This window comes from Chrysochloris asiatica, unplaced genomic scaffold (assembly GCF_000296735.1).
Source record: "Chrysochloris asiatica unplaced genomic scaffold, ChrAsi1.0 scaffold00179, whole genome shotgun sequence".
NCBI classification, from domain to species: Eukaryota; Metazoa; Chordata; class Mammalia; order Afrosoricida; family Chrysochloridae; genus Chrysochloris; species Chrysochloris asiatica.
In genome coordinates, this window is record NW_006408697.1 from 883,989 (window position 1) to 898,210 (window position 14,222).

General features: G+C 38.0%; 1 protein-coding gene across 1 annotated transcript in view; it reads right to left on the bottom strand.

The window, feature by feature from the left end:
• RYR2 (ryanodine receptor 2 (cardiac)) overlaps positions 1–14,222 on the bottom strand; it is a 786,033-nt gene that overhangs the window by 93,169 nt on the left and 678,642 nt on the right. The window contains exons 86-88 of the mRNA XM_006872010.1: positions 10,507–10,595; positions 7,578–7,706; positions 1,708–1,812 (exon numbers count right to left, since the gene is read on the bottom strand). Of these exons, the coding sequence (XP_006872072.1) occupies positions 1,708–1,812; positions 7,578–7,706; positions 10,507–10,595 (323 nt within the window). The remainder of the gene's footprint in view (positions 1–1,707; positions 1,813–7,577; positions 7,707–10,506; positions 10,596–14,222) is intronic.

Sequence of the window (14,222 nt, forward strand, 5' to 3'; positions counted from 1 at the left end):
TTCATTTACTAAAATACTATTTCTGACTTGTGAGAGAATGCTGAGATTTCCATATTATATTTACATCACCAGCAACTAGCTCTTTTTCCATATTTAAAGCAGGTTTAAGGTTTAATTCTGCTTACTATGCCATAGACAGAATGTTGTTCAGGGAGGTTGAGGAGATGGCCCAGGCTTGTGGGACAAGTAAATGACTAGGTGGGGACTTGACTATTCTTATTCTGACTTTATTTCTAGCATTCTATCTTCTACCTGTTGCATTTTCAATAATCTCCTATGCATGTGAAGGTTAGAGAGCGAATAAGGAAGAATAATTGATGCATTTGAGTTATGGTTTTGGAGGAGAATATCGAAAGTATCATGGACTGCCAAAAGAACAAATAGATCTGTGTTGGAAGAAGTGCAGCCAGAGTGCTTCGTGGAAGTCAGGATGGCCAGACTTTGTCTTTCATACTTCATGTATATTGTCAGGAAGGACCAGTCACTGGAGAAGGATATCATGTTTGGTAAAGCGGAGGGTCAACGAGAAAGAGGAAGACCTCCAATGAGATGGATTGGCACAGTGGCAGCAGCATCGATGGGCTCGAGTGTAGCAGCTATTGTGTGGTTGGCGCAGGACCGGACAGTGTTTTGTTCTGTTGTGCATAGGGTCACTATGAGTTGGTATCGACTCCATGACACTTAACAACAACAACAATCTTCCACCTAATCACCTGGCAAACATCCATGTCCTGAAAGATATGTCTCAGAACACAGAATCAAAATTCAGTACATTAAAGTACCACATCTACTCAAGATTTGGAGTAAGAATTTTTCTTTTCATGTATATCTTATTACATGAAATCAAAGTAACAATAAGAAAAAAAACACGCAGTTTTCAATATGCACTGCCAATATTTACATACTGTGGAAAATGTGCATATTCTGTACTTGCTTTTTTTTTTTTCTTTTTTATCTTCACAAAATTAAATTTCCTGTTAATGGTGAATGTCATCTACTAAGAACAGTTGCTTGTGTACAACCCTTTAAGAAAACGTGGCATTGCAGGATAATGCATTGGATCACAAAACTGGTTTGGAAAGCAAGGTTGATGGTTCAAACTATAAGGCATGGTTCGAACTCCTCAGAAACCCTACACAGGGTTGCAATGAGTCAGAACCAACTTGATGACACTCAACAACAACAAGAAAATTTCCCCTTTGACAAGCCTAATAATATTTGGTACAATCCTTTTTCAGTTCTCTATAGTGGCGGAGTCCAGGTGTAGTGCTGTAGGATGAATACTCGACTGCAAGGTCGGTTTGAACTGCAAGGTTGACAGTTCAAACTCACTCCCAGCCACTCCTCAGAAACCCTATACAGAATCACCATGAGTTGGAACCGACTCAATGGCACTTAGCAACAACAAGAGTGTGGAAGGAAAATTCCAGTGAGCAATTACCAAGAAATGGGTCTTTGAAAGACTGTTTGTGCACTATGTAATTTCATTTCTCCACTACGTTCAAATGCTCGAGACTCTTTTGTTTTCAAATTTTAATAATGGCTGTCATCTGTTTTTAGCTTCCTTTACATTCTTTCATTTTTAAAAAATATTTTTTAAGAAATGATCTAAAAGATAATGTTCAAACATAATAAACACTGCTTACTTTCTGGGTGACTCCAAGTTTCCAGTTTGTGGAGTAGGAGGGTAAGAGACAAGCAATTTACCTGAGACAGCTTCATTTGCATGTGTGCAAAGACATGAAGAAACCCCACCACAGCGTCCCACAGTCTACTGTGTGCCAAACTCTGCTGATTCCCAGTGCAGGGACCCTGGAATAGAACAGCCAGACAGCAATCATTCCCGATAACCTAATTACCAAAAATCTTTACAATAAGAGACAAACTTATCTCAGTGTTTAACATAGCTTATTTACAATACGTTATCTGAAAGCATAAGAAACCTCCCAAAATGAATGATTTATAGACTTGATAATAGTATCAGACACTTAGATAAGCATGCTCTTCTTTGAAATACTTTGATATTATAAATCCCAAAAAATATAGTTTCGCAATTTCTATTTCCTAATGAGTAATAAAACTCATCTGTCTGTTTGAGTTACAATGATGACTTGTGCATAGCGGTGATGTTGGGAGCTATACCACCAGTATTTTAAACATCAGCATGGTCACCCCTGGTGGAAAGGTTTCACCAGTTTCCAGATAAGGCAGAACAGGAAGAAGGAGAGGCAAACCACTTCTGGAGGGTTTGCAGTTGAAAATCTTACAAATAGCATTGGAGTGTTGTCTGATGCAGTGCCTACAGATGAACCACTCAGGTTAGGAAATGCTGAAAATTTGACTGAGGAAAAGCTACGTCCTCAAAGTAAAGCATATTGGTGCAGATAAAGCCTATCTATCTCCCTCCTTAAAGGAGAGTCAATCTTCATGATGTGAATGAGATAAAGCTTTCAGAACCTTCACTGCCTGGTAGTAACCAACTGAAATTAATTAGAAACAGCTGCAAACATCCATCAAAAATCAACACATGGAACATATGAAGTAGGAAACTAGGAAAATTGGATGTCATTAAAAACTAAATGTATCACAAAGATTGATGTCTGAGGCGTTTATTGTTTTTGTTACTTGCCATTGAGTTGGTTTCGACTCAGAGTGACCCTGTGTAGGGTTTCCGAGGAACAGCTGATAGGTGTGAACTGCAGACCTTGTGATTCAAAGTCCAGCGCTGATCCTACAGCACTGTACCAGGAGTCCTGCTAGATACTGGTGAGTGGCTGAAATTGACTGGTATTGGCCATTTTGTATCAGACAATCATGGGGTTTACAATGGCAAGAAAGAAACATTGGCGAGTAATGGCATTCCTTAAAAAAAGACCATTTCAAGATCTAGCTTGAAGTATAATGCTGTCTGTGATAAGATACAATCCACACTTTTACAAGGAAGACCAGTTAATACCAACATTATCCAAATTTACCAACCATCTACTAAAACTAATGATGAACAAATCAAAGATTTCTACCACCTTCTTCAGTCTGAGAAGGATGAAATATGCAATCAAGATGCACTGATACTTACAGGTGATTGGAAAGCAAAAGTTGGAAACAAGGAGAAAGGTGATAGAAATGATGCTTAAGACTACATGATAGAATGTGCAATACCAATGATGGACTGATTACAAATACCTTTTGTCAACAATATAAATTGTGACAATACATGTGGACCTCACCAGATGGAATACACTGTAATCAAATGGACCACATCTGTTGACAAAGAAGAGAGAGTAGCTCAAAATAAGACCAGGAGCTGACTGTGGATCACATCATCAATTGCCCATATGCAAGTTCAGGCTGAAGCGGAAGAAAATTAAGTCCACAGGAGCCAAAATATTACCTTGAGTATATCCCACCTAAATTTAGAAACCATATCAAGAACAGCTTTGATGCATTTGTGTAATGACTGAAGACCATAAGAGACGTGGTATGACATCAAGTCCATCATACGTGAAGAAAACAAAAGGTAATTTAAAGGTGGGGAAAAAAAGAAAAGACCAAAATGGATATGAGAAGAGATTCTGAAATTGCTCTTGAACATTGAGAAGCTAAAGCCAATGGAAGAAATGAGGAAGTAAAAGAGCTGAACGGAAAAGTTAAAAGGCAGCTGTAACGAAATGCACAAAGACCTGGAGTCAGAAAGCTAAAAGGGAAGAACATGCTCAGTATTTCTCAAGCTGAAAGAGCTGACTTACAAATTCAAGTCACAACTTGCAATACTGAAAGATTATACGGGTAAACTATTGAGTGATGCAGGAAGCATCAAAAGAAGATGGAAGGAAAACAGAGTAACTGTACCACAAGGAATGGTTGATGTTCAGCCATTTCAAGAGGCAGTGTATGATCAAGAACCAGTGATACTGAAGAAAGACATGCAAACTACACTGAAAGCATTGCAAATAAGCAATGATCCAGGAAGTGCCGAAAGACAAATTGAAATATTTCAACAAACTGATGCTGTGCTGGAGGCACTCACTGGTTTGGACTAATGAAATGTGAAAATCATTGAACAGCATTAACAGCTCATGCAAGTAAAATGTTGCTGAAGAAAATTTGAAAATGATTGCAGCAGCATATCAACAGCGAGCTGTCGGAAATCGAAGTCAGAATCCGAAGAGGACAAGAAATGAAGGCTATCACTGCTGAGACCAGATACATCAGCTGGATCTTGGCTGAAAGCAGTGAAAACCAAAATGATGTTTACTTGTGTTTTATTGCGTATGAAAAGGCTGTGTGTATAATAAGAAATTATGGAATAACAACATTTCAAAGAGTGGGGATTCTAAAACAATAATGCTCATGAGGAACCTGCACGTAGGCCAAGAGGCAGTTTTAGAACAAAACAAGGGGATACGGAATAGCTTAAAATCAGGAAAGGTTGTATACTTTTCACTACACTTATTCCATCTGTCTGTTAATCAAATAATCCAAGAAACTGGATTATATGAAAAAGAATTTGGCATCAGGATGGGGGAAGACTCATCAACAACCTGCAATATGCAAATGACAAAATCTTGCTTCCTGGAAGAGAAGAGGGCTTGAAGCACTTACTGATATAGATCACAATCTTTAGCATGGATTGCACCTCCATACAAGGAAAATGAAAATCCTCACAACTGGACCAAAAAATAACATGAGAAATAGAGAAAATACTGAAGTTGTCAAAGATATCATTTTACTCAGACCCACAATCAACACTCATGGAAGCAACACACAAGAAATCAAATAATATAGCATTAGGCACATAGCTGCAAATCTGCTCTTTAAAATGTTCAAGAGCAAAGATATCAGTTTGAGGACTAATTGTACCTGATCCAAGTCATGATATTTTCAATCACTTCACATACAAGTGAAGTCTTGGTATTTACTGAAGGATAAGCATCTGACTGCTAACTGTAAGATAAGCATTCAGACCCATCAGTGCTCCTGGGAAACCCTATACAGGGTCACTATGACTGGCAACTGACTTAACCATACTTAACAACAACAAACATACACATGTCAAAGCTGGACAATAAATCAGGAAGACTGCTGAAGAATTGATGCATTTGAATTACGGAGTCAGCGAAGAATATTGAAAGTACCATAAGCTACTAAAAGAACAAACAAATTTGTCTTGGAAGAAGTACAGCCAGCATGTTCCTTGGAAGAAAGAACAGTGAGACTTCGCCTCCGATACTTTGGCCATGCTACCAAGAGGAACCAAGGAGCTCTGGTAGCATAGTGGTTACGAACCAAGCTGCGAACCATAAGGTCAGCAGTTCGAAGCTACCAACTGTTCCGCAGGAGAAAGAGGAGGCTTTCTGCTCCCGTAAAGATTTACAGCCTCGGAAACTCTGTATGTATGAGTCGGAATGGACTCGACAGCACACAGCCATCACCACCAACAGGAGGAACCAGTCCCTGGAAAAGGGCATCAGGCTTGGCAAAGCAGAGGGTCAGAAAAAGAGGAAGCCCCCAAATGAGATGAATTGACAGAGTGGCTGCAAAACGTGCTCACATGTGTGAGGATGGCACATGACTGGGCAGTGCTTCATTCTGTTGTGCACTGGTTCACTATAATCTGACTCAATGGCATTAACAAGAGCAACCACACTAAATGCTTAATCATTTCACTGTTGTCTGGCTTTGATTTTTTCTACCGTATTTGGAGAAAGATGAGGCTTTCTGCTCCCGTAAAGATTTACAACCTCAGAAACACTGTACAGGGTCGCTGTGAGTTGGAACTGACTGCACAGCACACCACCACCACTACTGTGGTTAAAGGAAAGCAACAGCATCCTGTTGTAGTTACTACATCAAATGAACCAGTAGTCATTTCCCTCTGTGAAAAATGAACCTGATTACTTCCAATTCCTAACCAATAAACCGGATAAAGCATTCATGCTGAGGAAAAAGAAAATCCTTTAACATTTTCTCTGAATTGTAAAACTGTTGTACAAATTACACAAGAACTGAAAATTTAAAAGAGGAATGATTGATCATTATCTACAGGATCCCAGAAGTCAAGGCATTTAGGAACTTGTTCTCTTAGTTAACATTTCTGAAGTGAGGATGTGTATTGTAGTAGTGTGTCTGTAGAATGATTTGATGGAGACCATTTTTGTTTTTAATTCTTAAGAGAAAATTGTATCATTCACTTAGTTTTGCAAACATACCAACACCAAACAGGAAGCCAAATCTCACTCATTTTAGGAAGCCAAGAATGTCCACTTATTGGCTGAAAAGGCATTTAAGTTTAATTTCTCTTATATAAACAAATGTACCAATCATTTCCACAAAACTGACTAGCTATCTTTCTAGAATACATGAGAACACTACGGTAGTAAGAGTAAATCCAGGGACAACAAGGAAATAGGAACGTGAATGGATCGAAACTGATTTAAATTGTAACTTTTATGTGATTTAGAGGTAAAATTATTAGAATTATCAAGTGTGGCCTTTTCCATCTTGAAATATTAAAATAAGGGTAGCCTGGTCCTAACCCTGAGAGAATAAAATAGGGTGCTGAATAAAAAGGCAGGCGCCTAGAGTTGATATGAACAACATGGCAACACGACATTCACTCAAACAATCACTCTACAGACACCTCCCACTATGCTTTGGGGATACAATTCTTAATCTTTGTTTAGGCTACCACTCTCCCCACAAGATTATATTTATCCTACAGATTTAGACTGCTGTGATTTTTGTACCCTTGAGTCAATTCTGACTCATAGTGGCGCTGTATAGGGCTACTGAGGTTGTAAATCTTTGAGGGAGCAGAAAGCTTCATCTTTCTCCTGTGGAGAGGTTGATGAGCTTCAATCACTGACCTTGTGGTTCACAGTCCAGTACTTACACTACAGAGCCACTCTACTCCCAGATTTACAGTCAGTAGACTATAATTCAAAGTAAAAACAACAACAAAATAAACACAAAAGAGCAAAACGATATATTCTTCATGTTATTTGTTGTTTTGTCTCTTATACTAAAAATCTTTAAGGTTTAAAAATTCTATTATTGCTTTATCATTTTTCTCACTCTTCCTTGACGAGTGGTCTAATAGTCTCCCTATCTCTCTCCTGCCCTCCTTCTGTACCTTTATTAATATTTATTGCTTTATCTATAACAGGTCCTGGAGATAAAAGTAACCAGTAGGAGACACCATTAACTCCTTCATGCCTATAAGGATTTAACAATATCTCCACATACCAAATGGTAAAGACATTACATTCTATATTAATTTGCAGCTTGTCTTAGTATTTCTACAGGGATACTGGTTAAGAAACTATGAAAGAAGTCTATACAAAATGGGAATAATGGCAGGAGAAAGTATGTAATAAAATGAACTATTTATGACCATGACTTTGTAGCATTGGATAATAAATGAATAAAAGAAAATTCTTGCTCCTTGGTAAAGATACAGATTTCCTATATTTTTATTTGATTGACTATTTTAGTCATATTGTGTTTCTCTATGGATTTAAATGCTAATAACATGATATATAAATATATATATATATATACATATATGGAATATTTACCTGAATATATTCAGTAAGAGTGTTGAAGACTTGTTTAGCTACTTGAATTGCTTTAGAGAAATTCCGTTGTCCTTGTTCATCAATAACATCTTTCCCAGAGTAATACCAATAGAAATCACTAATTGATTCCTAGAAAATAGAGAAAATATTAATAAGGGATATTCTAAAGTTATCGCTGATCCTTATGGTTTTAGACTAAATAATGAAAAAACATTTTAAGCAGTATATTGTAAACCAAACAAACATATCTGTGAAGTAAGTACCATTCTTGAGACTTTTCCTAAACATAAAACAACTTCCTTCCTAGGTATCAATAGAAAATGAAGAGAAGAAAATAAACAGCAAATTTAACTTCAAAACTTGCTTTTTGTCTCTGATGCTGTTAAATTTTGCAAACATAAGTATTCATGGGACTAATACATATTTAGGTTAATACAGTTAGGTGTAAACTATATAAGCATATAAATTAAACCTAAAATAAATGGATGCTTTTGAGGCTACAGATATCTAGCCTCCTTTTTCTTCAACAGAGTCAAATCGGTTTCACCAGTGAGAACTCCAGGATGGTCACTGCTTTTCAGGATATTACTGTCCTGAAGAAACTGGTTGGGTTAATTGTAAACACTGACCACAACAGTTAGGAGGAAAAAAAAAAAAGAGACAACATTCTAAATAAGACCAATCTTGTCAAACAATGTTTTCAATAATACCTCACATACACTTCGTTTGGCTGATTGAATAAGATAATTTAGGCCAAGGTAGGAACTACATTTGAGTTTTGAGACACAATTTTAGAAATCACTTACGTTTTCAGCAATACATTTTACTATATTCATTTAAAAATAGGTCTTTCCCCTCAGAGCAAACCCCTTCCAAGACAAACACTCAATGGGAATACACGCTTTGATTGGTGACCACGTTCGTCACCAATAAGGGGAAGAGGGGGAAAAACAGCAATGAAACTGCGAGCTACGCCCTACAATGTTCAATAGCCTCTTGTGAACCAGGTGGAGACCTGGTTGACCAGCAGTGTTGAAAAGATTTGGGGACTCTTGGGCCTAGAGTCAGTGACATAACCACAGAGGACTAGAGTGGAGAGTGAAACGTCTAGCTGATAAGAAGAGAGGGCATATGCACAAGAACACCCACACTTGTGGATAATACGCACTTGTCCTGGCTCCAATGACTGGATGATCAGAGCTCAAATAGAAGAAGAAAGAAGAGGAAAAAAAAGAGTAATCTGATACAAATTGAAGAACTTGAGCTACAGCTATGGATGCAGTAGCTCAAAAGAGGGAACAAATCTTTACAGCAAGGATCATGCCCATCCCCTCCATATACAGAGTAGACAGGGACGGGCAACTAGGACATTGGCTACCCAAAATGAGGGGGCTACAAAGGCAAGACGTGACTGGCTTACAAGCTTTCAAGAGGGAACCTAGATCCAGAGGGCCTGGAGGAAGGTAGAATCTCCACTGAGTAGTATCCAATCTGTCTAGGTGGGGCTGATGAAAGGAAATACGCATAGGTCTCTTGTGATACAATAGTGAATAATTGTTATCAGGACTGATTGTGAGGGCTGGAAATGTAAAGGTAAATGTTTTGTAGCAAGGAGGGGAGTGATTAACTTTGCAGTCTAGGAGTGGAGGTCCCTGGGACCATCAATGGAGAAGAGCGGTGAGCGGGACCCTACCCAGAGAAGCAGTGACACCAGAGATGGAGGCAGAGACGATGACGTGGAGAGATGGAGTGGCTGGGGACTTTATACCCAGAGAGGGAGAGGGGCTGTGTGCTGATGACCGGGGGGCAGGCTTGCAGGGTTGGTTGGTTTGGTTGGTTGATGATGCATGGAGGGGATTGTAACCAAGGCACTAAAACGATATACGACAGGATGAATGTAAAACTAATGTTCTCCCATGTAAACTATCACATAATTCACAATAAAACATTAAAAAAACAACAACAGGTCTTTCACCTACTGAGCTTTTAAAAAATGCTGAGTTTTACATACTCCAAGATTAAGGAAAAAGTTCAAAGTTTGAATTTGCAGTTATCAAAACACTGTACCTAGCTTTCTGATAAAGAACTAAGTAAAAGTGAAATAAAAGTTACATATGGTTCTCATTACTTAAGATGATTTAATCTTCTGATTCAATTATGGTACCAGAAAGATTTTTAAGTGATGGAGTGGTGGCAGTGTGCCGTGGAGCTTGTTCGGACTCATAGCGCCCCTGTACAGGGTGTCCGAGGCTGTAAATCGTCACTGAAGCAGAAAGCCTCATCTTTCTCCCATGGGACCCCTGGTAGTTTCGAACTGCTGACCTTGAGATTAGCAGCCCGACTCTACCAGAGCTCCTTAAGTGATGGAGTACTTAACTGAAATTTAAAATTCAATTCAAATATTAGAACAGCTGAAGGGAACAGACTTGAAGCTATCAAATTGAAGAAGGTTATAGAAAATTGGAAAGTCTTTTCTGTTTCGTTTCTAAGAACGTTTCTAACATGAGAGAGAAAGTTCACGGAGAAATTAAATTAAAAGACAACAAAATTTTTCCATGAACTTTTTTGTCTTTCAATATCATTTCTTCATGAATTTTCTGATCATTTTGTATACTTCCCCAATTCTATCAAATAGAGAAAGGGCAGAGTGTCTTTTAAAACGAAAACAAAATTAATACACAATGAAGCTAAGAAATGGAGAAGGAAAATATCCCCACTTTCAGAAAGTACATAATGTGCACAGTAGGAAGCCAACCGAAGGGGCAGGTTGACTCTAAGACTTGGAGAAAGACTCTCATTAAAGACACTATATCCCAAAAAATTTTGTCTACTTATAAATGAAAACACATTAAAACAGATCTGTTAACACCCCTGCTAAATTATTTCCAACTAAGGCAACTACTTGATACTACTATATGAGGCACTGTACCTGAACTCTTAGTAGGTAGTCCACAGTAGAGATGATTATATTGACGGTTGTATTGTTGCCAGTCTGTGTTCTCAGATAATTTTGAAAATCTACATAATATAAAACATTTTAAATCACAAGTCATTTGATTTGATTCAATGATTTGAGAAAATTTAAAAACCAGTGATGATCGAACTGTTAAACCATTTTGGCTAAGAGGCATACTTAACTGATAATTTTAATATTGTTGTTGTTGTTGTTACGTGCTGTGGAGTTGGATCTGATTCATAGCAACCCTATACAGGATTTTTGAGGGGCGACTGGTGAGCTTGAGCTGCTTATCTTGTGGTTCAAACCGACCTCGCAGTCCAGTGCATTAACCCACAATGCCATACCAGGACTCCAATTTCAATATTAAGTAAATTATACTTTCTACCCAAAGTGAGCAGTCCCCACCAAAACACACGCAGGTTCTTTACAGAATATCAATAATCATTTTTGCTCAGAGTATTCTTAAAATACATTTTTGTATTCCTAACTTTAGAGTTCTGGACATGAATGACTGAAAGCGTTTCCATAATTTACTATGGAGTAGCTAAATGACGCATTGTGCTCAATACCGGAACTCTATCTTTGAGACAAAGATAAAATTTAGTTAGTGTTCCTGTCTTCATGGTTCCACAGGCCTGGTAAGTAGATAGATACATAAATAAGAAAAAAATGCATCAGGTTTTCAAGGTGTCCCGTGGCAGTGATAATATTTAATATACTTGGCTACTAACTGAAAGGTTGGAAGTGCGAGTTCACCCAAGGTGTCTTGGAGAAATTTATTTCTGAAACATAAACCATTCAAAACATTATGGAGAACAGCTCTACTATAACATATGCGGGGTCACAATGAGTCAGAATGGACTCAACAATGAATGTTTTTCAATATCACAATACAAAAATAAATGATAAACAAACAATAAAGTTATATATTTCTTAGCAGGTCTCTACCTGATTTGTAGTCTTCGTCTATTACCTGTTTTCCAGCACTCATCTATCCATTTGTCATACTGTGGCAGACTGTGATGCCACCAGTATTTTAACTATAGCTTACCCATGGTGCACGGGTTTCGGCGGAGCTTCCAGACTGAATCTAGGAAGCAGAGCCAACCACTTCTGAATGGTTAGCCCTGATAATGTTAGGAATAGCAGTGGGGCACTGTCTGATACAGTGCCGGAAGATGATCCCCTCAGGTTGGAAAGCACTCAAAATACGACTGGGGAAGAGCTGCTTCCTCCAAGTAGAGTTGAACCTTAATGATGTGGGTAATTCATGATGAGTTAAGCTTTCAGGACCTCCATTTGCTGATGTGGCACAACCCAAATGGAAAAGAAACAGCTGCAAAACCCCATTAATAATCACAACGTGGAATGTATGAAGTATGAATCTAGGACAATAGCAAGTTGTCAAAATGAAATGAAAACACATATCTTAGGCATTGTTGTGGTTGTGAAGTGCTGTTGAGTCTGTTCTGACCCATAGCGACCCTGTATAGGTTTTCCAAGGAGCAGATGGTGAGTTTGAACCACCTACGTTACAGTTCAAACAACTTTGCAGTCTGATGCATTAGCCCACAGCGCCGCACCAGGACTCCAATATCCTAGGCATTAGTAAGATGAAAATGGACTGGTATCTATCATTTTAAATCAGACAATCATATGTATTACTATGTGAGGAACGACAAATTGAAGATGTATGGCATTGCATTCATCATATAAAAAAACTTCTCAAGATCTATCCTGAAGTACAATGCTGTCTTTTATAGGACCAGCTAATACCACTATTATTCAAATTGACCCACTAACCACCAAAGGTGGTGAAATTGAAGAGTTCTTCCATCTAAAATTGATCAAACATGCAATTAAGAAGCAATGGTAATTACTGGTGATTGGAATGTGAAAGTCATAAACCAAGAGGAAGGTTCCATAGTTGGAAAACATGACCTTCCTGACAGAAATGATACTTGAGATCACATTATAGAATTTTGAAAGACCAATGACTTATTTGTTGAACATAACTTTTTCAACAACATAAAAGGTGACTATATAACTGGACTGCACCAGATGGACTACAAAAGAATCAACTGACTACATCTAAGGGGGAGATGAGGAGATGCTCCATATCATCAGCCAAAACAGGCTAAGGGTTGACTATGAATTAGACCATCAATAGCTCATATATAAGTTCAGGCTGGAGCAGAAGAAAATTAAAACAAGTCCATGAGAGCCAAAATATGACCTTGAACAGATTCCAACTGAATTTAGAGATGATCTCAAGTACAGATTTGATGTACTAGATACTAATGACCAAAGACCAGAAGAGTTTGGGATGACATCAAGAAAATCATACATGAAGAAAGCAAAAGGTCATTAATAAGCCAGAAAAAATGCAAATGTCAGAAGAGCTTCTGAAACTTGCATAGAGCATAGAGAAACTAAAGTGAGTGGAAGAAATGAAGTAAAAAGCTGAACATGAAATTTCAAAGGTCAGCTTCAGAAGACAAAGTCAAATGTTATAATGAAATGTACAAAGACCTAGAGTTATAAAACCAAAAGGGGAAAACGTGCTCAGCACTTTTCAAACTGAGAGAAATGGAGAACAAACGTTAAGACTGAACTTGAAATATTGATGGATTCTGTGAGCAAAACATTGAGTGATGCTGGAAACATCAAAAGAGGTTGGGAGGAATATATAGAATCAGTGTACCAAAAAGTATTGGTCGATGTTGCATCATTTCAACATGTACCGTATGATCAAACACCTATGGTATTGAAGAAAGACATCTAAGCAGTACTGAAGGCACAAACAAGGGTTCAGAAATGGACAGAATACACATTGAAATCTTTCAGCAAATAATACAGCACTGGAGGCACTCACCCATCTATGTCCAAAAATTTGGAAGACAGCTATCTGGCCAATAAACTGAAATAGAACCATATTTGTGCCCATTCCAAAGAAATGTCACCAAACAGAATGTGGAAATCATTGAACAAAATCATGAATATTACATGCAAGCCAAATTTTATAGAAGATAATTCAAAACCAATTGCAGCAGTATATCAACAGAAAAAAAGAGACCATAGCTGTCAGAAATCCAAGCCAGATTCAGAAGAGGATCCGGAACCAAGGATATCATTATTGACAGCAGATAGACCTTTGCTGAAAGCAAAGAAGACCAGAAAGATGTTTACTTGTGGTTTATTTACTATGCAAAGGCATTCAACTATGTGTATTATAACAAACTACGGATAGCACTGAGAAGAATGGATATTCCAGGACACTTGAATGTGTTCATGAGGAACATGAACATTGTCTAAAGGCAGTCATCCAAATAGAACAAGGGGATCTGAATGGTTTAAAATCAGGAAAGGTGTAATATCAAGATTGTATCCTTTCACCACAATTTATTCAATCTGTACGCTGAAAATCTGAAAAAACTGGATTATTTGAAGAAGGAGGAGGCATCACACTGGATATGCTGACAACATAAACTTGCTTGCTGGAAGAAAAAAGCTGTTGTTGCTGTTAGGTGCCATTGCGTCGGCACCAACCCACAGTAACCTTATGCACAGCAGAACAAAACACTTTCTGATTCTGGGCCAACCTCACAATTGTTGCCACGCTTAAGCCCACTGATGCTGCCACTTGGTCAATCCATCTCGTTGGGGGTTTTCCTTTCTTTCTCTGT